The following is a 27,402-nucleotide window of genomic DNA, read 5'->3' as shown; positions in this document are numbered from 1 at the left end:
GAGATTACAGTATGTTTTCATTCACTGCATTGTGGTGTCAGTTTCACAAAGGTTGACATGAACTGAGAGGAACCAGTAGCTAGTCTAAACTTAGTGCCTCTTTGTCACACACAGTGACTGTAACTTGTCCATGTCCACGTGTGCCATCATTCAAATGTAAAATAATTAATTAACTGGGAAAAGGCTGAACTGCCAGAGAGCAGAAAAATCCTGACGTTATAATCTTTAAAGGAAGCATACAACTATGGCTCTCTATATTCGTATCAATCTGTGTAATTAAGGTTCACAGAGGTTTACAACAAAAGAAAGTTTTAATAAAAATATCAATAGTCCGTGCCAATGAAACATCATATTGCAGGGGGAAGCCAAGTAATGTTTTGCCGTATCAAAAAATATTCACCTAATTTTTGTGTAAAAGTGCCACATGTCGGTCTGAATTCTGATGATGCAACATCACGACTGGACTGTGGATTATTTGGAGAACATCTATTTGCAGACTGGATTCAGCACAAGGTCTGTTTGAGATCAGAGAGACAAAACTGAACATGCTTGGGGTGAAGGTAGAGCATGTTTGCTGTATGTTATATCACATCTCCAGCTGTAGGTAAATCCTTGCCTGGAGTTAACAGACAAGGTCAACAAAAGCTAATTGGGGGTGAAATTTCTAAATGAGTAACAATTTCCACAACATAGTAACCCTCTCTCACCGGCTGGTAATAAGCACCAGGCCCAGAAGGAGTTAACGCAGATGGGAAAGGTGAAGACGCATCAGGAAGGAATTCCCAGACTGCCATCATTCCAACTTGACAGCCGGTGTTAGTAATCTCCGAGTTGACAAGTTTTTCAGATCTGCCTGGACCTGCCCAACTCGACACAGTAACCTATTATCACTAGTGCTGTTCGCAAGCAACCACAGGCTAAATCCACATATAATCCAACCCAAAAGGAGCCCTGAAAGAGTATCAATCAGAGTGTGACAACAAAATGTTAAAAGTAAAAGGGGGATCGACAGACGGAGAGTTGTGAGTAGATTCACCGTCACTGTCAGGGGAAGTAACAGTGGTGGAGCCATAACCTGCAAAAAAATTTACCACTTCCCACACAGAGCCTAATCCTCCAACACAGGTGGTGCTTCATTAAAATGTCCCCACACTATTGTTTTCTCCTCAGTAATGACTTTTAAATGTTTTTAATGGCTTTTAAAGAGTAACTATGTTTTTACTTGGCGGAGTACTTCTGCATATGTATGTAAAAAAACAAAGTAGTATAAAGTATTTTGTGACTCCAGGGTCATGAAATCTGATAAGCTGCACCTCAGTGTCAAAATTGCATTGTGGTTAATGAAGGCACAAGTTTTGAAATAGAAGAAGAATGGAAAAAGAATTAAAAAAGGCGATATCTCTGGTTCTGCTTTATCCATTTTGAGCATTTCTTTTAAAACTGTCCACAATAAGTTCAACAGTGTTACAGTAGCGTATTGCTATACCAGTGGACTGCTTTTCAAAACTTGAAGCAAAAAAAAATTATTTGAATGAAAGAGTCAGTTAATTATCTGCTTTATCTAGTCTAACTAGGAAACATATCATCCACTAGTTTTTTCGACAGTTTCAAGCAATTTGGTGCGGTAGCAGAGACACTTCTTATAGGCATTTAAACAAAATAGAAGGATTATCAAGAAATGTGAGGTTATTCAAACATTACACATTTAACTTGCATTTGTTTCGGTGCACTTAAACCAGTGTTGGGAAACAGTGAGCATGTGTAGTAGAGGTATAACTTGTGTGTTTTAAAGCGTTTTAAACCTTATTTTGTCACTAAACTTTTTCAGCACTTTTAATCCGATTTCACTTGTGATTCTATCCATACAGGAGAGAAACTATGGCTCTCTCCTCATTCATTCAGGTAAAGCTGGCTGGCTGCAGAATGGCAAGACATGCCTGAAAGGACTCTGCTGAAAAGACTGGAGGTGACTTTTTAGATTACATGCACCTTCCTCTAAAGCCACAAAATACTATATACAACTTTTTCTCACTAATGCAGAAGTACTCCCCAAGGCATGCTAACACAAGTTTAAAATTGGCGGGGTTAACCCGGACAGAAATACTCTCCTCTCTTCAGTCTATGCCTCCTTAAATACAGTCACACAGCGTGGGTAGAAAGACATTACTGACTGTGTCATTCTGCTGGTAAGGTTGCCTTTGTGAGCCGCAGAGAAACAAGTGTTAGTGGGCAGATTTACAACCCAGGAACACACTTAGCTCATGTAAGTATACACAGGCAGTTCAAACGCAACCCACATTCAGCCTGTAATCTGGCTTGAGTAGAATTTATACCCACTAATTCTGTGTGTCTGTGCTTGTACATCTACTTGGTAAGATGGGCTAGGGGCTTGGAGGAAGTGTAAGAATGTAAAAAATGCAAGACTTCCGATAATATGACTTTGCTGTCTTGCTAATGTTATCTCACAGTATCAACAGAGACAACAGCAGGGTCGATGGAATTTATTTTTGTCTCTCATCAGTGTTGTACATCACATCATGCCTGTGGAGTTTTATGTCCCCTGTTCTGTTCAATCTCACAGAGAACTATGGACTGAGGACTGTAGCTTGTGTTGTGAATTCTACTTAATCAGAATTACAATTGATGGATCTTAGATAAATTAAAATAAAGCTACCAGATGGCCTTTATCAATATGTAGTCCCTCTTGCTCATACACATGAACAACCTACCGCAAACCTCTTTCTCATTCCATACCCTATGTCTATTTCTCTCCAGTGCTTCATGTTTCTGTTGTCTGTCTGTCATTCCTGCTCACTGCACAAAACAGTGTCTTCACAGAACATTAAGCACTGCCACTTAGATTTACCATCACAGTCTGACACAGCCCATTCTGCTATTAAGGGTATATACATACTTTTCTGTGCTTTATGCCATACTGGTATATTTCATTTGAGGGAAATCAGCCTTTAATAAGCTCTTAAAGGTAATTACTCAATGACCTCCCTCCATCTCGAATTTCCTCTTTCTTCTCATGTAACCTAATTTCTCCCATTCCCTTCACTGCATTTCTTACTGGTGAACCGTCTCTTTGCCAGAAGTTTCTCTGTAGTCCCATTGAGCACAAGGACTTGGAGGGTGTATTCCTGACTGGAGTCCAGTCCAGCCACTGTCGCCCGGCCCCGTGTGGTGGTCAGCATCAGCTCTGGCTGTGGCACCTCTGTAAAAGACGAGAACTTTGGTTGAGCAATGACTGCCTGGGAACTGTGTTTGATCAAGTCTAACGGAAATCACTTAGATAAAGCATCAGGAATACACTGGAGAAGTCTGTATTTTACTTGAGTTAAAACTTGTTACCATTAAAACTAACACTGATAGGAACTTTCCTTAATGAGCTCATAAAGCAGGATGGTCAAGACAGCACAACACACTGACAATGTCCAATGATTGAAGTATGAAGTACATAACTCAACAATTTAAATAACAAAAGTGTAGTCATTTTAAGACATTTTAATGCAGACATCGTATCCCTAACCCTGGAATAATAATAGTACACAGGTTCCTCCAAAATATGTAAGGTTATCGTGCCTTTAGAAGGGATATACAGCAAGTCAGGCAGCATTTTTTCTGAAGTTGCAATGCAACCTTTTCATCTTCCCTATGTTTACTTTTCTTGTTGTCTGAGCCAAAGGCAGGGACACACAAGGCTGAGTCTCATATAAAATGGAGGAATGGAAATGTTGTGCAGAATATAGAAAACAGAAAGTGAATTCAGACACAGCCAAAGAATTTACCTGACAAATCAGTGCTCATGATTATCAAATCTCTAAAAGAGGAATCTTTTTCTAACTGACTCAAAATTCACTAAAAAGAGTGACACATTTCTAGAAATAAATAAAGTAAATGCATACTATCTACTTCCTTTGGTAAGTAATCCTGTCTCTACCATGAACTAAAAGAGCTTTAGAGCTGTCTAAGCCTGTTCCAAGAGGGTGGGATTTAATCAAGTGAGTGTGAGTGTACACAACATAAAACTATTAAAAACGTTTAAATCGACCAGTGCTATCGGGTGAAGTAAGATGTCTGCACTGAGCCCAAAGGATGCTGAAAGACAACAACCACCCCAGCCACAGTGGTCTTGCTGACAATCTGGCAAAAGACAGAGAAATATCCACTGCCATACCAGACTATAGAGCAGCTTCTTTATTACTATTCATCAATAAGTCTGTATAGTTGTGTGTGTGTGTGTGTGTGTGTGTGTGTGTGTGTGTGTGTGTGTGTGCGTGTGAGTAGTTTAGGGAATTATGACAGAAATGTCCTAACAATCTTGTGTTGCATTATGAGAAATCAATCTTGATTCTTAAACCTTATAAATACCATTCAGCTTTTAAGTAACAAGCTTGAATCCAATATGGCTTTTCCACCAAAATTAGAGGGTCTACATAGGTTTTTTAAACGTAGGTACAACCGCTAAAAACAGAAGCCTGTTTGTGATTTTTATCTGAAAGCTTCACATTGTACGTCACTGAGGTTATATTTCATGTTATGAAAGTGCCGTAAACAGTTGTAGCAGAGGAAAAAACAACATCAGACCCAAACCAGAAGTAAGCCGCCTTGGTCTGCAATACAGGTATTGTCATAACTGGAAAATTAATTTTTCTGGCTTCAAAGCAACACTGAGCAGCTTTCATAGGAATGAACGGGGCTCCGCCTCCAACACTGTGTCCAGTAATAAAATGTCCTTGATAGACTGCATCCCAAATTCCTTCTTTATTTATGCGACAGATGTTTGATAAAAGGTCTTTGATGAAAGTATGATCATAGACTTTGGAACTTACTCATTATAAATAATCCATTAAAACCATTACTCAGCAGGTGGGCCTACAGTAAGAAAAGCATGAAGCAGTTGAATGCATAAAATTAAGGCTCATTTAAGCTGTGCCACTGCTCTGCTGCCTAGTCCAGAATAAAGGCCTCTGATTGAAATGTCATTTGCAATAAAATTAGTGCTCAGAGCATTAATAAAACAGCCTCCACCATCTTTTCATCACATGAGCAGTTGCGCTGAATCAGACAATCAAAGATAAAATACCACCCACTGCACCCAGGTGTCTACAGGCCTGTTAGTCTACTCATAACCCACCAATCAATTCATTATACTATTTGATTTGGGAACCTGGCAGGAATTTGCTCTATTGCTGGGAAGTTTGAGAGTTATGTTTTCACGGTATACAATATATCTGACTATACAATATACTCTGATTTTTTTAGTCTTTTTTTAGGCGACAAGAGTGTAGGGCATGCCTACTGGATCTGTGGGAATATAGTGGATGTAAACCAATTTATGAATTATTGTCCTCTAAAAATATGCAGTGGTATGCCACATAAAACTGGTAACTTATGACATGACTAAGTGCCTTATCTTACGTACTGTGATAGATGTATTGAATTTTTTTTTTCTCCAGAAAATTAACAGCCAACACACAGTACACAGTATGGACGTATCACGATATCTGTAGAAATAAGAAGTGATAAAAGCTAAAAGTATTCAAATTATTACAAATCATTAACACTAAAAGGCACTCAAAACAAACCAAACTTTAGCAACAAGTGCACTAAACTCCACAGACAGCCAGGTATATTATCTCGAGGCTAAGGAGCACTCAGCACGAGCACAAATTTCCAAGCCTCAGAGTGGTTTCCTGGCATACCTGTGCAGACCCAGTACATACCCAATAGAAAAAAGTCTGCAAAATATTAGTTGATTTATTTTTTGCCAGCACTAACTTGCCCATTCTATTCCTATTCAACCACAAGAGCATAAATGAGGTTGTGCATTGATGTTGGGTGGATAGGCATGGCTCACATGTGACCATCACGATACAGACGCCATGGTTCGATGCAGGAAGTCTTGCGAAAGAATACGTCTTACTGTCACGTCATGGCAAGAGCATACAGTATATTATCTTTATTGACAGACTCGAGGTCCAGATATAAAAGACACACACAGCAGTCTGTCAGTGGGCGAGGTTATAACCATTCTGATCATCACTTCAGTTCAGTAAGTGGGAGTAATGCACCAAAAAGCTTCTTTCCAGCCACCATTAAAAATTAAAAGCAGACGAATACACAACAAATCAAGATACAGAAGTGAATGTAACTGACTATGGAGTTCCGCAAAAAGAGTCCTAAAACACAGAAATAAACAGGCATGTCTGCACTTCTTGTTCCCTTGAAATCACTGGGTTTTTTAATGGGTTTTCAACTACATACCTGAAATAATTATGTGTTTCATTGTACACGGAATTCTGAAAAAAAAAAGACCTCTGACACGGAAAAGTGCAATGGAACAGCCATTCAAGTCGGAATTCCAAGTCGGTGACTCCGGCAAGATCTGCATAGCTTGAATTTGCTGACGTATACAAAGATTCCATCACTGCAGTATGAAGGTGGACATAGTAAACAATTACTTTTTACCTTTTCTTTTTACCCACTCAATAGAAGTCTTTGACAGTATGTGTTAGGAGCCTACTCATCCTGTCTTTCTTGAAGTGCCCTCAACCCTGGTAAATCTGCTGCTGTGGCTGTTTGTGACAACACCTGTATGCAGCGGGCAACCACGTTTTCTGAGCAAATATACCAGAACGCTTTTAGATTGGTCGGTAATACTGACTCAAAAATTCAGACTTCAGACTTGCAGTGGAACGAACAATAAGGTCTGTGATTACCACAAGCCCAAGAGATTTTCATGTTCTGCTCTGCAACATAAAATACGTCTGTAAATATCCCACCTTGAATTATGAATTGTTTCCCGTTGAAAATGGAAACTCATCTACACACGAGTCCATCTTTACAGGCCGACTTTTGCTTCGGACTTTTCTTAATCGAACTTTGATCAATTTATACTAAAGTGTCAATAGTGGTAACTGTGAAGTCAGGCGACTGCATTGTAGTTTGTCCAAAGCCTAATGTCTGCTTTTTACTTCTAGTGGTTGCAAAATTTAAGACAACAGTGGATCAAGAGCAGGAAGATGTGTCTGTGTTTTTTGTCCGCTGATTGTGAGTGGAAAGACAATGAACACGCTAAAAAAACAAAACAGAACAACAACTTCTCCCTGCTGCTTTGCCTCTTAATAAGAAAGCTGACAGGAACAAAGACATTACCGAAGCACTAGACATTTACATCATATCTACATTTGTTTTTTTATCAGCCTTACATATGACCTACAAGAGAGCAGGGCTTCAGACTAACGTTTTTACATCTGTTGCACTGGTGTGCCTTACATTTTCATTCAGGTGTACCACCTCAAATTGTAGGTGCACCAAATAAAACATAATTCAGCTTCTTAACAAATGATTACTGATGGTTAACAGGAATACATTTGGTCAAAGGTAACTGTCTACACACCTAGTGTTGCACGGTAAACCGATACTAGAAAGGTACCGCGGTACCCAGCCGTTAAAAACAATACTTTTTTGCGTTTTATTAGTATTGGTACTTTATGAACTTTGTGCGACAGCGGGGCAGCGTGTCTGTGTGTGCAGCTTCTCTCTGCTTCCTCACTGCCTGCAGCCAGAGTGGGCATGGTTTTACGGTGACACAGTCACAAAGCAGAGCGAGTCAGACATGGCTGAAGGTGGCATGAGTGCTCCTGCCGACCGTCCCAGGCTTGTTGAAAAAGCAGACACACAGAGGGAAATATGGAAATATTTCGCTTACAATGCCGAAAGTAAGGGCAAGCCCACGGACACCACAAAGCCCGTCTGTAAACGATGCTTTAAATCCGTAATGACCAAAGGAGCCAACACGTCCAACTTGGTGAAACATCTAACTGACAGACATGCGGACTTGTTCAAAGAGTTCAAAGAGCTGCAGTTTAACGACTGCACACTTTTTCACCATCAGAGTTGCACAAGGCAGTCAGAGGTAAAGCCAACTGTTTAACAATCCGATGTGGTTCCACACATCTCTGTATGCAAACTCAACGTTCACACTGATAACATGAACTTTACCATAACATGCGCTAAGTAATATAATCATAGCATGTACATTTTTGTCAATAATTTATAATATATATATTCAAATTTATATTATTGGAAAATGGTCTGATTAGAGCACAGACCTCCACCAGGTCTGGGTCATTTGGGCTGTACTTTAGTGCATTAATGTAGTTTGCAGGCTAATAAACCAGGGTTTGAATTTTATCAACATGAAATGCAAATTGCAAATTTCTCTTTTGTGGGACGAATAAAGTATTATTTTATGAATTGCCAGACTTACAGTTAATGTCATTTATGTTCATTATTTTTATGCTGAATACTAATACCATGACTTTTGATGATGTTTTGGTTTTCCGCCGTGGTATCGTTTCAGTATCGGTATGGAGATATTTTAGGCAGATATCGTACCAAAGTCATACTTTTGGTATCGTGACAACACTATACACAACTCGGTGGTGTTTGTCAAAAATATTTTATAGACAACATTTTTTTAATCCTTCCTTAATATCAGGCGCAGGAGTGCGACCAATGAAAATCTTAAAATGCACTTTTTTAAGTCGATTTTTGGGTGCGTGATGATCAAAACAGTCAGACCCTGAACCCTGGTGAGAGTATATTCACTGATTGCTCATTGGTAACTCTCTCAGATGGAACTCAGCACTGTTACACCCCTACTGACTAAACATTGCTTGCTTCCTCAAATGTATAGAATAATTGCTTGCAAGTATCGTATATCTTGTGATACCTACTTACTGTAGATACTCAAGTGATTGTTTTCAACACGTGAACACATGCAGGGAAGTCTCACCTGAAATGGGTCTCACTCGAACCTTGTAGCCCTGAACAGGTCCATCAGCCTCCTTCCATTTCATCTGCAGTCTGTCCTCAGACAGGACCGTCAGCTTAAGACGACCTTGATATTCACAGAGACAAAAATTAAAATGTATATGTGTGCATGAGGGCTCGTCAAGGATTAAAGTTGAGAGAGAAGAGAGAGTGACAGTTGCAGGCTTTTCAAAGATCAAAGAAACAAGCTGTGAAACTGTCTTCATTCTTCCCGTTCTCAAAACTCTCACTTCCTTCTGCAAAAATAAAATCCATGTCTTGTTTCTACTTCATCTACATAATTTCCAGCAGGGATTTCCCAACAAGCACTGTCTTTCATGTCTCTATCCTCCCGCCCTCCATCCATCCCTCTCTACAGCTGCCTCTTCATCCATCAAAGCATGCCCTGTCTTCTTGTCTGGTATAGAAACAGGAACAGGACGCTGGTCGGGGACTGGAGGGTTAAAGGTCATTTCAGAGGAACGTCACAGAGTTACAGTGTGTCAGGGTTTTGTATGTAGTATGTGGCAGGGTAAAACATGGAGAGGAAGATGAATGGGGAGGGAGAAAACGGAAGCAAAGAAGACATGAACAGCATGAATCACAGCACTTTGTCTTCATTGCTTCGGTCGACATATGACCCTCAGCACTCAACAGATCCTGACAACATGTATGTATATATGTATGTATGTATGTATGTAAATGTGTGTGTCTGTATATTTGGGCCAGGGGCCTCTGGAGGGTCCTCATCTTCTTGGGTGCCTGACAGAGGATCAGATGGTGTCTGATGGGGATTTAGAGAGACTGAGGTCAAGGTCCAACAGACCCACTAACAAAAACTACTTTTCCACACAAGCAGGCAGAAAGACATTCAGACAAGAGGAGTAGTTGTGTTGTACTCCCTGATTTATGTGCTAAGAGCAGCTGGTCATGGCCATCATTTTTTGTTCAGTGCTGAAATAATAAGCCCTTTGAGTCATTCAGATTGTTTCTTTTATGAAATGCAGGATAAAGTAACCATGAAAGAAAATATAGAGATTGAAAAATTCTATTAAAGCATGCCTATTGCAGCAGTAATATATATATATACATATATTAAAAAACAGCATAGGTATCATTAATTATACTCACATGCTATTCAATTGCCTGTTGTAGCCTGTAGATCAGTATGAGCGAGTGTTTTAGTTGTTTGTTCATGTCCAAATTAATTCTTATATATATGGTTCCAGTCTTTGTACAATGGGTCTATTCCAAGAACATTTTCATGATCTTAACCTGATCATGAGCAATATCGACCTAAAATTGGCACATACATTTGCCTATTCTACTTCATTTGCGGGCGAGTCTCATTCACAAAATTCATTAATGCCACTGACTCTACTTTTATTATCTAATTGTTGACTTTTCTTAGGGAAAAATATTGTGGGTAAATATGGTGCATAAACAAGGAGTGTTTCTGGCAACAGTCAACACAGCCAAAGAACAGTCTGCTTGATGGCAAACTAGTGCAAAAATCTCTATTGTACTGAATCAATGTAAACCACATGATAAAAAATTGTGAATAAAAATATTAGGGTTAAAAATATACACAGAAAGTGCGGATGCTGGTATTAAAATACATAAAATCATCCAACTGTGTTACATGTCAGGACGTTTTGGTTGCTAATCTTTCTAGTTACAATGAAATATTTTCCTACAGGATACAGGTAGCTAAAAAGCTAGCACCGCTAGCAGTTTACAAGAAAAATAAAGCTATTGCAATGCTACATTACGATTTATTTTATACAATTCGTTTGTGAGATTTCTTAAGATTAACTTTCTTGACTTGCTGTGCAGGTCACATACTCTCCTGTTAGTACTAATCAGATAGTTAGAATAGTCATGAAAGACACTCTACCTTGGCCATGGACCCCGGAGGACAACAAGAGGACACTGAGCAGGAAACACAGCATTAGCCAGAAAGATGATGGTGAAGAAAGGAGGTTAGGAGACATGAGTTGAGCCTAGAAACAGAAAACAATACTCTGAATATTCATATCCTTATTTATTTTTGTGTTATGCTGACAAATACGTATACTGTATGAAATATATGATGAAGTAAATAATCAGCAGATTAATTGACTACGAAAATAAATACAAATTGTGCATTTTTGAAAGAATCAGGTCCTAAGCCATAATCACAGGTTGCACTTAAAATCATTAAAAAATAAATAAATAAAAATAAACTGGCACCACGAAATGCAACCCGCCACCTTTTCCCACGGGAACTCTTTTATGACTGACTCAGACCACAGGTGCTGTCGTGCATGTCCCCATTACAGACCCTCAAACTTCACACAGCTAATGACATACACAGGGCTGTAATATTAACAAACACGCAGCACTTTAAGAGACCATAAAACTAACACGCCTCTCTCTGAGAGGGCCAACATTTAACAATACACAAAGTGTGCAATTACTGCAGAATAAAATGTTTGATGCATATTCTCTCAAAAGATTATCTGCAAGACTGTCATGAATAAGAAGGTTCAATGACAACTGTTGATTTTTGTATTTCAGAGGCCTGGCTCCAACAAAATAAGCAAAATGTGCTCCATAAATTTGAAATACAAAGGAAAAACACTGTAAAATGAGTAATACAACTGTGTAGGCAGAGGTTCTTTGGAAAACAAGGGCAAAAACTCCGACATTTGTTCTTGGTGAATGAGAACATTGTTCAAGAAAATGCAGACGGAACAAAGCTACAGTTAACTGTCTGGTAGTTCAGTAATCATACAAGGAGTTCAGACAAGTGACGGTGGGAAAACAGAACTAGAGTTGCGGCAGTATACAAGTTTTGATGTGGTATCAAAATTGACTGTTATCATTCAGTGTTCCTTTTTCTTATTTAAAGTATTGAATTTTACTATATATAAAACATATTTATTACATTACATTATATATATATATATATATATATATATATATGTATATATATACATGTATATTTCAAGTTTATGTGCAGTTTCCTGTCTGTCGGATGTAACATTTCATGACTATCATTTGCCGGTTCTAAAAACCATGTTGTTTTAAAGGACATAATAATAATGTTTTTCAACCACAATAATGTTTTTCATAATCAAAGATTTCTAAATATTAAAGGGACAATCAAGGACAGGTGATATGAAATACAACACTTGACAGCTTTAAAGACAACATGAAAAACACTGTTAAAACTCTTTCATGTCATGGCACTACATATAATAATTTAGTCAAGTTTAATTTTTCAAAAGACAAAATTAAATCTGGGCTATCAGTCAAATGCTAGATGTTTTGCTTTAAATTAATATATTCATGAGTTCCTGTCAGAGCTTTTGACTTGCATTTTAGATTCACCTCATAAATCGACAGGCCACCCCTGAAGAGAGTTGAAGAGAACCTGACTGCCTGAAGGCTTTTCAGACCCACTGATATACAGCCACAGTGTGCAGTATGTGTCGTGACTATATTGCTCTTTTTATGTTTCTCACGTTTCACATGTATCTGCTTGCCTATATGTTGCCAAGCCGGGGTTTAAACTTGAGCCGTATGTTGTGCATACCACTCTACCTGCCTGACAGACAGAGAGGAAAAGATATGTATTGTTATGAAATTGTGGTGGAAATGTTGAGAGGTTACATAAGCAAAAGAAAAAAAATAAAGAAAACACACATCACTTTGGAATTAGCAGCCTCTGCCAGTTTTACAACATTTTGAGACACCTGAATGTTTTGAATAAACTCACACGAGTATACATATTTGACATTTAAACTACAGTTAACTACAGGTTGCTGTTAATGTGACAAATGATTAGAGATGTGTGCGTTTGGAAAGAGTCTGTTTTATCTTCAATACATACTACACATTGTACTTTTATTTACAGCTTGAAAGATATATCTGCTGGAAGATATTATCAGCTTTCTATATTAGGAATATTATTATGCAAAAAAGATGCTGAATTTAGAATGATCAAATTCCCAGTTAAGTTGATTGTTTCAGTGCACTGGTGTCCTCTTGAACAATATCGTTTATTATTGAACTGTGAAATATCCTGCCTTCCTTAGACATCTGTGTCACAAGTTTTTGACACCCACATAGGAGGGATTATTGCAAAAAAAAGTGTGTATATCGGCCGATATATGAACATTTATTTCCTCATATTAGTATTGGCATTGGCCCCCAAAATCGAGTAGGACTCTAGGTCGGGCTCTACTTTTATTTTCTAACATTTGTTAATCTGTCAACAGTATCCCAAACATGTTCAATTAATTATTTAAAAGTGATGTTAGTTTGATTTCTCATTCTCTGCATGTTTAGATGGCAACACTAAACTGAAATTAAAGTGATCAAGTATTGTCATATGGCTTTACTGCCCTTGGAGTGACCTCACCTGGAAATATAAGACAATATCATAATCTAGTTTGAACTCACATGACCCTTTAATTACTCAGGTGGCCAAAATGTGCAAAATTGGACAGTTTCTGATGGCCAGGGCTGTTGTGAGTGTGGTCAATACCGTTGACATCAGCATCTCTTTCTTTTTTTTAACCTAAGACATGACCACGTATAGTACAGACACTTTGTAGTGGATGTCTGCAAGACATCACTTTTGTGATGTTAAATGCAGGTGAGCAATGCAACACAGTGATTTAAAGGGGCACTGTGAAGTTTTCCAACTCATGATTTTAATATTCACATATTAATGAGGTTAAAATACGACCTTAGAACAATCTTTTCTGTTAGTCAATAAACAAGCCATTCTCAGAGGAAAATAAGGTCCCAGAACACTGTTTGAAGCTAGAAAGGTGGCAGGGTCGCCAAGTACAAACAAAGCAAAGCAGTAGCCTATGAAATTGTGTTGTTCCTTAGGACAGTTTGGTTAATTTAATTTATTCAGTCATGAAAAGAAAGACAGTTTGTTCATTAAGCTTATTCAGTTTGTTTAAAAATCTCAGTCAATAAAGACCTCTCTCTTCTGATGAACATGTCCTCCGCAGGACTGGATAGTGCACCTTTAATAACTGCGTAAATCACACTGTTGCTAATGGTTGACTACAACGTGTAAAATGCGGGGTATTTAAACGGTATTGTGGATAGATTATAATTAATAATTATTGTTACATACTGCGAATTATTTTCAATGTGTGTACATTTCGCAAACAAGCAGCAGTTGAACTTCGTCGGCTTTACAACAGTTTCGAACAATGGACGGCAACTAGACCCGAAACATCTAATGTTAGCTAAATGCTTTGGCGTCATTTACCTGAGAGCACACAGTGAGGACCGGTAACTAAACCTGTTATCCAAAGTGATACAGCAATTTTGTTCTCCAGGTGAGGTCTTACCTGGCTGTTCGATGGGTCCACGTTATTCCTTCACACACTCCTCACAGCATTCCAGAGGTGGGATGTCAACATGCGCCAGTTCCGCTCAACTGTGAGCGCTGCTCCTCTCATCAAGTTGTGTCTGAGCTCCTCCGCCTGAAACCCGAGAAGTAAGGCCCTCCTGCTGCTCTGGCCTGGGCGTGGCACTGCGGTGAACTTATAAAGTTCCCCACGGTGTAAACTAGGCCAGTAAAAGTGCAGCAGACAGTGACTGGCTTAACGCGCCGCTATACCTGCCGCACAGGAGTTTATATCATCCAGGGCAGTTCCTCATATGAACAATACAATATGGGAGGGCACCCGGCATATATGTGGCAGTTGTGTGGAGGGGATGAAAGGCATGGTAGCCAGCATCCTGTCCTCTGCCACCTCCTCCAGGGTGACGGGATTAGAGCCAACAAAAGACCGTTGTTGTCGTCCTTGGCATTGATGGTTGCACCCCAGGACAGCACTGCGAAGAAGATGGTGCTCGCAACAACAGACTGATAATATTGTGAATGTTACTTTAGTAAAAAGTTATTTTGTGCATGGGGTTTTGTTTTTTGTTTTGTTTTTTAACTCTTAGACATCCCTTAGAGAATGTCCCCTTCTCTGAGGGTTGTCTAATAGTCCCTAAAGGTTCTTCCGAGGTTTTGCAAAACTAACCTTAAGTCAACATTCCATAAAGGTTTTCTCCAGTTTGTATTTGTAAAGTTGAAATGTGAGGGTTAGGGGTTGACTTTGAACATTTTATATCAGTTTAAAGTTGACAGTGAAGTGTTAGCTCTTTTCCCCCCATAAATACTGTCTACTTAATTTCCAAACAGCTGTGTTGGAACCGGACCATACTCTGAGGCTAAACTCCACGACTCTGAGCTGGGCAGGTGCAGGGTTGGTTGTTAAAAAGTTGCAACCTCATTGGAGTCAGCAGAAGCATGGCAGTATGATAACAGCACAGAAACCATGTGTGAGTCAGAGGCATCAACTTACATTTATAAATGTACGCTGTTCGATAACACAATATATTTAAAATTGGAAGCGTTTTTAGCTATCATCAAAGTATCTATTCCATCCAAACATGTAGGAGTACTTGAGTAGTAGAGTGGATTAGAGCAGGTTTCCAGTGAAATGTGCTCCCTGCAATACTTCACTTAATGAAGTTGACTCTAAATAAACTCAATTACTACAATGATAGCTCATATTGACATCATTGCTGCTGATGGGTAAACTTAATCAATGTAATCTAATGTAATGTTCCAGTCCAGGAACAAAGTGCTCCTTTGACATTCTGGGACACTGAATAGACTGGAGCCATAACATTATTTGCCCCACCTGTGTTTTACCTGCTTTGTCAAGTCAAAATGTCTGCTCTATTAATATATACATAACTACATTTCTTACATTATTTACCATTAACAAGATGGCATCTTAAAGCTTTATTACAAATGGGGCCCTGTCTGTAGTTCTGTTTTTTGCACATTCAAAAGCACTCCCATTAACGGCACTCAACTAAAAATCAGTACAACCACCTCGCAGCTGGACTTTTTGGAGTTTTAATTAAGCTTTCTACACCAGCTCTCTGGCACATTTAAGATGCATCCCTTGTTTGAAAGTGACAGTGTCTCAATCTAGCGAGAAGAGCCTAATTAAATGATTTTGGGGGAGATTCATCCCTGCCATTGGTCCACTACCCACTAATAATTAGGCCACAATGTAAATTTGCACGCTTTACCTCATCGATTTGTGGTTCCCCACACTAAACTATTCTCAACTTTACCCTAACCCCAACCAGTCATCACTGCGACTGCTAACCATAAGCTAGCTGAATTCTTGACTTACCACAGAGTACAAAGCTAAGGGGAAAAACTAGCATACTTTGCAGGGAAAACATTGTGACACAACACCTGTAGAAATACTACAAGCTGCATCACTTGCAGTTGTGAGGTTACACTTTGCCCAGGAATCTATAATTAACACTAAATTCATAATAAATTGACTTTGCCAACCTTCCCATGTTGCCATCTGTCCAATGAATATATGTATATGTCTGCTAAAGAGTGTATTACGGTTGTTGGGCTTAAGGTTGCCTAGTGCTGTTTCAGAGTTAGTTACTAAAGTTAACATGCCATCTATCTACAAATATTACCTAGTGTAAATGTTTTTCCAATCGATGGCTACACTAGGCAGTTAACAATAAACCCAGTTATATAACGGCTATGTTGTGACATGAATTAATACTAAATAACGATAAGGATATTTTTGCAATATCTATACTATAACTGCAGACAGTGGGTTTATGATCCTCTCTGATTCTTTTTTTTTTTTCAGTACCTCCAGGATCAAACAAGGTCACCCCAACAGCAACAACTGTACCCAGAAGTGTGGCCTGTGGTATGGCCTGAAATACCCAACACAACACCAGGAGAGTCTGGTCACCTGAATAAGCCATTAAATACATCAGATGTTGAAGTACAGATGGCACTGCAGCAATTGAATCCTGTATGAATATGACAAAGTTACTGAAGCAAAACAGGTAACAAGGCCTTCAATAAGACCTAAAGCTCAGATTCATAGTTGTATTTACTGATATTCAAAGGTGCCATACTATTAAGGCTTCATGACATTCTACGACAAAAGTTAAGACTATGTTTATAAAGCTTAGGTCAAGTGATCTTTTGTAACCCTTTCTTTACCTTATTACTTTTTTTCTGAAAGAAAGCACAGACTAGTGACTTGCCACATAAAACAGAATCCGCTCTTAACCTGAGATTTTTTTTAAATCAAAACAGACACACACATTAAGTACAAATACTGCAAAGCCCTCAAACCTAACCAGCCCTATCAAATGGAGACAATGTAATGTTCATAATCTTTTTACAAAATCTTCAAGGCAGTCATATTTTAGGTTAGACTCAAGACAGGCAACTGTTACAACAAATGCTGAATCCAACATGTCTGCATATGTAGCATCCGTGTCAAACCCAACAACCAACATTCTACCTCTGACTTCTCATCGCTCTGATGGTCCACTCTCAGCGTTATTGGACTGGAGTAATCACATGAGTTGGTCATATCAGGTGAGAGATTTTATGGCAGTGTGTCCTAACAGGGCACAGCAGTGTGCAGCGTCGCAGGTTTTTTCTCCTTTTATCTCTCTCCAAACGGGTTGCTGCAGAAAAAGCAGCTATGGTCACTCCAAAATCTAAACATGGTCAGAGAGGGGGCGTCAAAGAGTTTTGGTGCACCTCATAAAGCTCTTGGTGCGCTAGACTATTTAAATCAATATGTGTACATAAATTGCAAATCAGACGGTTACAGCACTTTTGACCTTTGCTCTGTTATCCAATTCGTTATCTGTTATGCCCGTTATCTGCTATTATCCAATTTACTTTAAATTACACAAACCTTCTAAATGAAATTTGAATAGAATTAGAATGATAAGTATCCTGTTAGTTTCACTTTGTAAGAATCTCATATCCCAAAAAATCGACTATAGTTGAATTCAGTTTTTGTAATATGCTCACACTGACAACCAAATTTTACTCAGAAATTCAAATATAATGAAGTTAAAATGCACAAAAATGAACGTTAGCTACTGTTGCTAACGTTAGCAGAGCGGAGAGGGCACTGAGAAAAAGTTACTTTGGGGAAGGTCTAATTGTACACCTCACCTTACAATCAACTCACATATGGCCAATAAAAATAGGATTAATACATGTAGATTACTACACATTGCTCCACAGATCCCCTTTATAGTAACTTTTTTAGCTTAACATAACAGCTTCAAAATCATTTTGATGGTACAGTGTCTTGTAATGGGGTGAATGGTGTCTCTGTCTCAGCCACTCCACCCCCCATCACTTGTTTCTGCACTGTGTAACTTCTGTTAGAGGGCAGGATCACAGCATTACATGTTAACTTCAAAATACAAGTTTTTAACACATAACATTATTACGAGTTTTGTTTGTAGTTAGCCCCTACATTCCATCTGACAAGTTGTTACAGACCTGGGAAAAAAAGTAGATATGTGTACAACATTACAAAGTGTGCTTCACATGTTAGTTATCACAAATGTTTTACTTTATTCTCAGCACATTTCGACAATGCTGCATTTTACAGTAAATCATGGCAACAAACATTCAAAAAGGTTTACTTCTTAAATGGTACTTCAGCTACAAAAACTGATTAAATCATCAATTATGATTTTTAAAATTAGCTCTTTAAAGTCGTCTTCCTGACTACTTTGATGTTAACAAGGCACATTAAGGTAGGTCATTTTACATGTCTTCAAATAGTGACTGGAATTGTGGGAGACCATCAGTTTAAGATTCAGTTAACCCTGCAGCTCATTACTTAGTTTAAATTAATGTTCAGCCAGACTTCCATGAAACTTTGATTTAAAAACAACGTTCTACCATACTGAGACATGTTCCAATAACAAGATATAAATTCATGGATAAATTGACATTCACATTCAGAGGGCGTCATTCTGACATGTGCAATAGTGCTGTGTCTCAATGATTTCTATTCAGGGCTCGGACTCACAGGGCTAGATTTGGTAGTCACATTTGAGGCCTCAACTTCAAAATTCAAAAGGCGCAGACAGGTACTGAAACAGTCAATTCATTTATCAGTTGGCTGGTAGTAATTTAGTCAGCAACTTATTTAAAAAAAAAAAAAATCAATTTAAAAAATACCACATTCCTCCAGTCCGAGCTTTCAGATGTGCTTGTTTCTTTGTCTTATGTGGCAGCACCTGAATTTCTTTGGGTTCTGGACAGTTGGTTGGACAAAACACACCAAAGGCTAGAGGAAACAGCAAAGGGCTTTTGTAAGGCATCTTTACACCAAACAATTCTGTAATTAAATAAGAACCGGAAGATTTATTGTCATAATTGTATGTTGCAGCCCTACAGACCTCACTGTTAACTCAAGCCCGCAAAGAGGAACAGTCAAGCCATCTGCAAAAATAGTTATCTGAGGAAGTGTATCATACGTGTACTATTATCTTGTTTTTACACAAAATAAGTTAATGATGTCCCTTTCTGGGGAATCAGGCTACATACTTAATCTGAAGTTAGGTTAACGCTTTTGCCACTCTGTATTACCGGGATAACAGGACACTTCAAATTCTCATAGATTTTTCCTAAGACACACACTTTTACAAGCAAAGAAAAATGACCCACTACATTTCAAAGAGTATCCTTTAAAGCTGTTAACACCCTCTCTCTCTCCATACATCATACTTTGTTGACAGTTGAATGTATTAGCTACATTTTTTAAGCTCCCCTAAGGCAAAAGATCATAACTTGTGTCAAGTCCACAGTTAATGTACAGCTGATAGTGAGGCTCTGGCCTGGCCTGACGAGATGATCAGTGGAGGAAAAGCACTGAAGAGGCTGTTCCCTCTTTTTGTGGCAGTGTGTCCTAAACATGTGCTCTAAAGCTTTGACGTCACTGTTCAAACCACCTGATTGAAGTTGGAGATGTAAAGGTATAAAAAAGTATTGGTCCAAATCTTGTGATCAGTGGTGAGTGATTTCTTGTTCCTCATCTTCATCATTGTAATCATCAGCTGCCGAGTCCTCTCTGTTGTCTCCGTTCTGCTGCAGTAATGGCAACTCAAGCTCCGGACTTTTACTGTTGAGCTGCCTTAAAGATGGGCCCTTATCTGAGGGAAAAGATCACAAAAAGTGACACTGTCAACATTTTCACCACTTCCGTAAATCCCACACCACTCAAAAATTGTGTTTATTGTTCCGTGAAGTTTCAGCTCAGTCGAAAATATTCATTTATCGATACATATAGGTTCTGAATATTTGAAATGGTGCAGTGCATACATAGCCCCGCTTCCTCTAACTCAAAGTTCTGTCTTCTTATCACTAGTGTCATGCTCTCACTCTTATGTTATAGTGTAATTATAGTGTAAATATGGCACTAGCAGAGCTTCAGGAAGTGCTGTTTGGAAACACTAAAACAATTTAAGACAAATGAACAAATACACAAAGACACAAGTGATTTTTCAAAGCAGAATATTCAATATGTCATCTCAAGGTGGTTATTTGATTGACTATTTATGTTATTGCCAATACATATTTCAACAGTATAACAATAAAACAAACACTTACTTTTTGAATAATATGTCTTGAGTCCCACATGTAATGAAATGCCGCACACACACACAGCGAATCCCAGCCAATTAAGTGCGCTCATTTTGTCTCCCATCAGAGATGCTGCCAAAAGCAAAGTACACACCTCCTGCAGGAAAACAAGACAATAAAAGGAACGCAAGAAGGGTGTGTTAGAAAGGTCTGAACAAGACCAGATTACTGCACCCAGTAAGGCTTTACAAAGATGTGATGCTCTTTACACTGCAGACAACAGAAGTTGTTGGATAAAGGACAAATGCAGACAGTTTTAATGTGTGCAGATCCTTAATAATAGCAGAGCTGCTGAATTTTTTCAGACATAAAATTCTAGTATAGTTTAGCATATAGGATTAACAACAAACATAACAAACTCGGCCGTTAGATGAATGATTCAAAAATGAAGTCATACTACAGAACTACAAGGTACCTTAAAGATCCCTGATATGGATAAAGTGAGGCTGGAGGTGCGGGAGACTAGCAGGAACTCTGAGAAGCCCAAACCAAAGGCCAGTGAGCCGCCAATACTCAGTGTGAGGAGTGAATACAGGAGAGGTGAGAGCTCTGTCACCCGGAATAACTTATCTGAGGTGCTGAGGCTCAGTCCTGGAAACACAAAAGAAATAGAGGAGAATCTACAATGATGCTTCCATGGGTCACTTATAGGACATTATTGATATTCCAGGATTTTTGACTCAGATTCATTGTAAATCTTATGTAAGGGGTTTCCCAAAGAAAGGGTTAGGGTTACACTTAGTAAATGACACTGCTAGCACTGCTTCAACCATCAATGGTTTAGCTGAGTGCATTTGAATGGAAGTATACACTGGAAAAGACAGAGAAAAAGTGAAAATAGTAGTCTGATATACTCAGAGTGTCACTATTTAAAGTTGGATACAAGCAAACTTCCCATCTGGAATTCGGAAAATTACAATTGGTCTGTGCAGAGGGTCTTTAACATCTTGCACTTAACAAAAAAAAACCTGAAATACCATACATAGGTCTCCAGAATTAAATTTACTGTAGTGACAAGAGATGAGTGAGGATGACGAATGATGGCTATACTCACCTTCGTTATACAGGAAGAGGGGAAAGAGGCCAAGGAACATGAGAGGTTGGAGATGGTATATGGCGTCTATAGGGTTCTGAAGGCCTGGAGAAATATTTGCATATAAAATCAATATATCTCAGTTATGCCAATACATAAAAACAAATTTAGATGTACTCAATAGTTGTGTCTGCAGTTATGTTGTGATTCTTGTGTGCCTCTTCTCTTAGCTGAATGTTGAAAATACTGATCTGATTGGGGTGATATTAAACAAGGTTTTCAAAATCTTTAATTTGTATCCTAAAGGGTCTTTTGCAAAGGTTTAACAGGAAAGTTGATCTACTTATCTGACAATTCATTTAAGATGCTTGGATAAAGGTTTTTACTGAAAAGCTAAAATTCTGTCATTTTTTGTGATTATGTGGCTAAAATGCTCACTAGCAAAGCAATTACAACAAGACTGCTCTACATAAGTGACTTAATACTGACCAAGCTCTGCTTTCTGCATGAGGACCTGGGTGAGGGTCCAGCGGATCCCCCCTATGAAGGATGCCAGCAGCACCATGATGAAGCCCTCCAGGTTAAACTGGGTTGACTCAAATGTAAACATAAACAGACCACAAGAGATCAGCAGGACCACCAGGATCAGGAATGGATTCTGCTCGGAAAGGGACAGAAGAGACAGCAAGAAACAGCAGGAGAAAATAATTGAAGCTGCGTATGCAAAAAAATGGAATGGCAATCCATCTATTACAGCCATCATGCATTTCTTCAAAGATACTGAACTTCCTGTTCTTTTATTTACATGACATACAACAAAGCAAAAGCATTTGTTCTTACATGCACACTGAACATTCTCATTCTCCAAAAATGTCAGTAAAACAAAGCAACATTAACCAGGTTGTTACCATTTTATTGTTCAGCAATGATAGGACTGTTTCTTTCCTGCTACTGTAAAAATCAGTTCCATTTGGCCACTCACCGGCTCCTCCAGTTTGAAGACCAGGGAGAAAAAGAGGATAAAGAGCACAGCTGTCGACTTGGTCATGGTGTACCTTAAATGACACAAAAAAAGAGACACATGATTGATGGAATTAGGCAGTAACTGTTAACTGTTGTAGATATAGTGCTCATAAACTGAAGTTTGTTAGTTCATATAAAAAAGTATCTTCTATTAGAAGAGACTGAGCAAAAAACTTACAAGCTAATAGTGATGAAAAGGAAGCTCCAGTTGGAAAGTCCAATATCCAATGCTGTTGCTATGGCTGGGTAAGAGAGGGACAGAATATAAGACTTTTAGAAGTTTGAAATGAAACAGTTTACAATAAATCATGTTCATCCATCAATATGCAATTATGCAAATTGATTAAGCATAAGAGGTGGGCTATACCAAAAGTGAAATTCCTGTGTAATCCTTGAAAGTTAACTGAATAATAGTGGATAGTAATTTTAGGCTTTAAACTGGAGAACTGCATGGAGTATATTGATGTTACAGAAAGTGTCTGATCGCATAAGAAATGAAAAATTGGTGTGATTTACTGTTGGTATCAATATGGACTTTAGTCAGTGAGCATGAGTTTAGTCCAAGTCAGCGAACATGATAAGAGCTGACTATCAGCCTCTTTTTCTAATTATCTCTTCTCTGAATACTGTCCTGCAAGCTTTAAAGATACAAGACCACTACAATCTCACCTGTTGGAGCCACTTTATGGAGGTAATCTTTCCAGGACAGAATGACGCGGGGTTTGCCCGTCCAACACTGCATGGCCCGTCGTGTCAGAGCCGAAAGGCAGAAGTTGGCGGTGAGGTGGACTAAAGTCATGAAGAGGGGATAGTGGAAGCCCTGTGAGAGAAACAGACAGGGTCATCAAGCTAGGTTAGCAACAGAATGAGAATTTTCAGGGTATGATAAGCATCTCAGAAAATATCATGATTTCATGGTATCACAGTATCCAGCATTACACAAATAGTAATAATATCAGTTACAATGACCCTTAAAAACATCAAAACAGGAGGGTTTTTTTTCGTTGAGAATAATTTCAGAAAATATAATATGAAATGAAAATGACGTGAAACTTGATATGAACTTGAAATACGCTGATCAGCCACAACATTAAAACCACTGACAGGTGAGGAAAATAATATTGACCATCTCGTTACAATCAAATGTTCTGATGGGAAACCTTGAATACGCATTCCTGTGGATGTTACTTTGACATGAACCATCCATCTAAACACTGCCTCACAAGCAGCCTTCACTGAGGGCAGTGCCACCCCCTCAACAGGACAACGCCTATTGCCACACTACAACTCCAACTGTTTAGGAAAGGCTCGAGGAAAAGGACAAAGAGCTCAAGGTGCCAATCTCGCCTCCAAACTCCCCAGATCTCAATACAATCGAGAATCAATGGGAAATGCAGGAACGAGGCTGAAAACTGCAACCCTACACTGGGAAATGTCCTACATAAGACCTCCTCCAACAGAGAAACAGAATCAGAATCCAAAATACTTTGTTGGCCCTCGAAGGGGAATTTGGTATGATGTAGATGGCTTGCACTAGAATAAAAATCTCAAACTATAGAGATTTAATAAGATAGAAAAAGAGAAGATGAGAAGAAATAAGAGTATGCAAAATAAAAGTTAACGTAAACTTTAAAAAAATGCGTGCATTAAACTACAATATGTGACAACTACTTATTTGTATTTACATACATACAACACTACATGGATTTTCCAACAAGAAATTCATCTTTGATTTATTAATGATCCCAAATAAAACCATGCAAGTCTGCTGTAGAAGTAGTGTTGTTGCTGCATAACCAGTAGTGCTTTATGAACTCCTTCACTCACCTTCATAAGCCATTTGTTATAGAAGGTGATGCCTATTGAGAAGACGTAGTAAAGGAGAACTAGTCCAACAGTGCGAATGCTCCTGCAAATGAACTGGACAGGGCACGCCATATAGGGCTGCCAGGATCACAGGTCCAGAGAACACAGCTACTGTGGAGAGCTCATCTCCAACCTGCATCTGCACCCCTTCTTGAGACCCAGAATGGACAGAGAGAAAGCTGGGGAGAGAGAAGACACGGTTAGGCTTTGGTTGCATCTGTGCAGTTATTAATATTATCATTTTCACTTATCTTTTTATTTATTTATTTTTACAAATGAATACGTATATTATAGGTTGTCAGAGTAGTAAATAAGCCTGCTGCTATGTTACCTTGCTGGCAACATTAGCGTATGTTAAGCTCAAGTTTGACAACCACCATCAGCTAGCTGTTATACCACCACGTCAGCTAACGTTAGCGGTTACACCACCGAGACATCTACCTAAGTCAATAACAGTGACCCAACACATTACTAAACTGAGTCAGGTAGTTGTTTTTTTTTTTATCACTAAATCAGACTTAGTTAATATCAGGTGATAAGATCACTAGTAACGTTAGCTAAGGTAACGGTGGCACTTACACGATGGTTGTTTGGCTAACTTTGACAGCTCCAGTTGTTTTTCTGGGTTAACTATCACTATATCACATTACCGTAGTTTACATTCACTTGCAATGTAGCTAAATATGTATTATATTTCTGAAATAATTTAACTGACTTGGTATAAAATTAAGCAAGCATTTAGCAGTTATTCATTGCCTCAGAAAGTAACGCAGCGCTCCGTTAAGCTCAACATCATCCCTCGTTTCTGCAACTGGTGACTAGAGTAGACGGTGCATTCAGTGTCATTCTCGTATGGCGACCCCCTCATAACAAACTCCATTGATCAATCAATACATTGGTAATGGCCTTGTTTAGTTCTCATCTACAAGTCACATGCATTATAACCCAAGACCTTGATCGAATCAGTGTTAACCACTTTTTAACTCGGCATCAACACAGCCCACCAGGAAGTCGTGCGACTTAAAATATTTCGACTTTTCTGTCTATGTTGTCGGCGCTCGGTAACTTACTGTTGAGCTTTTACACAAATAATATGCGCGGAACATATGAAATGAAAATGTGAGTTAATCGACTTGTCTACCGACAGCTAATTTACAGTGTAATGTTACCGGATATTTAAATAGACAGAAGAGCTCGGGCTCCTCCAGCAGCTGACAAAACGACTGAGAAAATAAGCTATTTAAGAGACCTACCGTCAGTTGAGTTGGTCATATGGCTGAGTAACGTGTAAGCGTTTTAGTATAAGCTAACGTCACATTACTCGGGGGGGTAACACAGTTGAATGATAACCACCACAGGGGGCACTATTTTCTAAAGAAAGACCTTTTTTCACTTCCGCAGTCGAGGAAACAGAAGCGGAAGTCAACACAGACGGCAGACGAGCGCGGACTGTTTCAGTGATATTTCCCAGAGCTACAATGTATGTTTTTACACGGAATTCTGTGTTGAATTTAACTCAGCTTTGGAACAAATTATTGTAATGTTAACATGTGTTACTGCTCGGCGTTAAGGAGTTTGTAATGCTCGCACATTAAACTACGTCTTCGTGTGTTTTCAGCAGAATGGCGGATGAGGAGGACGAGCCTGGCTTCGACGAGGAGGTGGAGGACGGGTCCAGCGGAGTGGATGTCGGACACGGGAAGAGAAAGAGGCTTTTCTCCAAGGAGCTCCGGTGCATGATGTACGGGTTTGGAGATGACCAGAACCCTTATACAGAGTCTGTGGATATTCTAGAGGACCTGGTGATCGAGTTTATTACGGAAATGACCCACAAAGCCATGTCTATCGGAAGACAGGGTCGCGTACAGGTGGAGGATATCGTGTTCCTGATTCGTAAGGATCCCAGGAAGTTCGCCAGAGTCAAGGACCTGCTGACCATGAACGAGGAGCTGAAGAGAGCCCGGAAAGCTTTCGACGAAGCAAATTATGGCTCCTAACCTGGCCATGAGACACTTTATTGACCTTAATCTAACTTGGTGGGTCATTTCTTAGTGTATTCATTTGCTGACTGGTGTTCCTGAGTTAGTCCAGACCTGACTGTTTATGTGATTTACGTTATTTTATATGGTGGTATGACAGTGATGAGCAATGACAAAGGTTTGTACCTGATGTCATGCTGTCTGGGACTGTTTGAATAAAGCAACTTATTGTCATTTAATTGTTAATTTTAGTGCCAGAAGTGACCACAGTGACATATGGCTCAACAGTTCACATCATTTTTTTTTTTAAATTACAGTCAGCACGCTTTCAAGTGCATCATTAAACCATTTTTTTTTTCATTTGATCTACTCATACTTTTGTCTTGAAGTATCAGCCCTTTATATTTCTTTACATGTTTCTTCTTACTGTGTTTATTGTTCTGCACCAAAACACAATTGTAGAACTACTTGGCAAACAATGTGATTCTTAATCAGGAACTTGTGTGTTCAAGTTACATGCCTGGTAAAAGCACAAGTAATGTTCAACTTTAGATACATGTTCATGCAATCCTTTGAGCTTTAAGATCTTCTGCTCAACTTATGAAGATCTGTTCCTTGACCTGCCTCCACTTCCTCGGACACAACTTTTGTCCCCTCTGATGTCATGATGTGCTGTGCTCTGGTGTGTCCTTGTCATCAGAGTCAACAGTGCTCTCATTGTGGAAGCTCTATTATGCGAAACATCGTACTGTCATGAATCCAATTTAATATTCACGTTTCTCTGTGAATCACTGAGGGTAACAGAAAAAAAACATGAAACAGTCCTACCACAAATCTTGTTGTTGTAGCTTTGCCATATCTAATGTTACCATAGCCAACTGCTACTAGCTAATCAGCAATCAAATGAGACATCAGAATACACTTTCAAAACAATTTCTGAATACTTACAAAGTCAGCAACGGCTATGTTTTCTCGTTTACGTTCAATATGATAATATTGATATTGTTGACTTTAAATGTGAATGAGACATGAGGAGGCTACTTGTAGTCAGTAGCTGTGATGAAAATGATGCACACATACACTCTCCTGCGCACCGCTCGTAAGGGCTCACATGTTTTTTTGTAACACTGTCAACC

At 38.9% G+C, this 27,402-nt stretch overlaps 3 protein-coding genes across 8 annotated transcripts in view; 1 reads left to right on the top strand and 2 right to left on the bottom strand.

The window, feature by feature from the left end:
- LOC115584580 (collagen alpha-1(XX) chain-like) overlaps window positions 1-14,568 on the bottom strand; it is a 43,099-nt gene extending 28,531 nt beyond the window's left edge. For 2 of the 3 annotated variants that reach the window (XM_030422107.1, XM_030422109.1), the window contains exons 1-4: window positions 14,187-14,567; window positions 10,721-10,826; window positions 8,807-8,911; window positions 3,074-3,217 (exon numbers count right to left, since the gene is read on the bottom strand). In XM_030422107.1, coding sequence (XP_030277967.1) covers window positions 3,074-3,217; window positions 8,807-8,911; window positions 10,721-10,817 — 346 coding nt within the window. In that variant the 5' untranslated portion in view covers window positions 10,818-10,826; window positions 14,187-14,567. Of the gene's footprint in view, window positions 1-3,073; window positions 3,218-8,806; window positions 8,912-10,720; window positions 10,827-14,186 lie in introns of all 3 variants that reach the window. The other variant, XM_030422108.1, reaches the window with a different exon arrangement.
- Window positions 14,569-18,262: 3,694 nt separating this feature from the next.
- On the bottom strand, window positions 18,263-25,670 carry slc35h1 (solute carrier family 35 member H1). Of its 3 annotated transcripts, none has more exons than XM_030422110.1 (10): window positions 25,541-25,670; window positions 24,249-24,466; window positions 23,091-23,241; window positions 22,600-22,663; window positions 22,381-22,453; window positions 21,888-22,056; window positions 21,420-21,503; window positions 20,781-20,956; window positions 20,333-20,462; window positions 18,263-19,875 (listed from the first exon to the last, which is right to left on the bottom strand). In XM_030422110.1, exons 2-10 carry the CDS (start codon window positions 24,357-24,359, stop codon window positions 19,730-19,732), a joined length of 1,104 nt encoding a protein of 367 aa, XP_030277970.1. In that variant the 5' UTR covers window positions 24,360-24,466; window positions 25,541-25,670; the 3' UTR covers window positions 18,263-19,729. The 3 variants fall into 3 exon arrangements, with proteins under 3 accessions (XP_030277970.1, XP_030277972.1, XP_030277971.1); XM_030422112.1 differs by lacking the exon at window positions 25,541-25,670 and adding an exon at window positions 24,867-25,017; XM_030422111.1 differs by lacking the exon at window positions 25,541-25,670 and having other exon boundaries at window positions 24,249-24,469.
- Window positions 24,468-26,628, top strand: taf13 (TATA-box binding protein associated factor 13). Of its 2 annotated transcripts, none has more exons than XM_030422117.1 (3): window positions 24,468-24,486; window positions 25,689-25,767; window positions 25,906-26,628. In XM_030422117.1, exon 3 carries the CDS (start codon window positions 25,910-25,912, stop codon window positions 26,282-26,284), a length of 375 nt encoding a protein of 124 aa, XP_030277977.1. In that variant the 5' UTR covers window positions 24,468-24,486; window positions 25,689-25,767; window positions 25,906-25,909; the 3' UTR covers window positions 26,285-26,628. The 2 variants fall into 2 exon arrangements, with proteins under 2 accessions (XP_030277977.1, XP_030277978.1); XM_030422118.1 differs by having other exon boundaries at window positions 24,469-24,486; window positions 25,909-26,628.
- Window positions 26,629-27,402: the final 774 nt, after the last annotated feature.

Source organism: Sparus aurata, chromosome 7 (genome assembly GCF_900880675.1).
Source record: "Sparus aurata chromosome 7, fSpaAur1.1, whole genome shotgun sequence".
NCBI classification, from domain to species: Eukaryota; Metazoa; Chordata; class Actinopteri; order Spariformes; family Sparidae; genus Sparus; species Sparus aurata.
This window is presented reverse-complemented; position numbering and strand designations above follow the sequence as displayed.

Excerpts from the sequence above, each read along its gene's own strand:
- slc35h1 (XM_030422110.1), bottom strand. The coding sequence starts at position 24,359 with ATGGCGTGCCCTGTCCAGTTCATTTGCAGGAGCATTCGCACTGTTGGA. Across the intron at positions 22,057-22,380 it reads TCTTCAAACTGGAGGAGCCG|AATCCATTCCTGATCCTGGT; the intron begins GTGAGTGGCCAA and ends CTTTCCGAGCAG. Across the intron at positions 19,876-20,332 it reads CAAGACATATTATTCAAAAA|ATAAGGGCCCATCTTTAAGG; the intron begins GTAAGTGTTTGT and ends CTTTTCCCTCAG.
- taf13 (XM_030422117.1), top strand. The coding sequence starts at position 25,910 with ATGGCGGATGAGGAGGACGAGCCTGGCTTCGACGAGGAGGTGGAGGAC.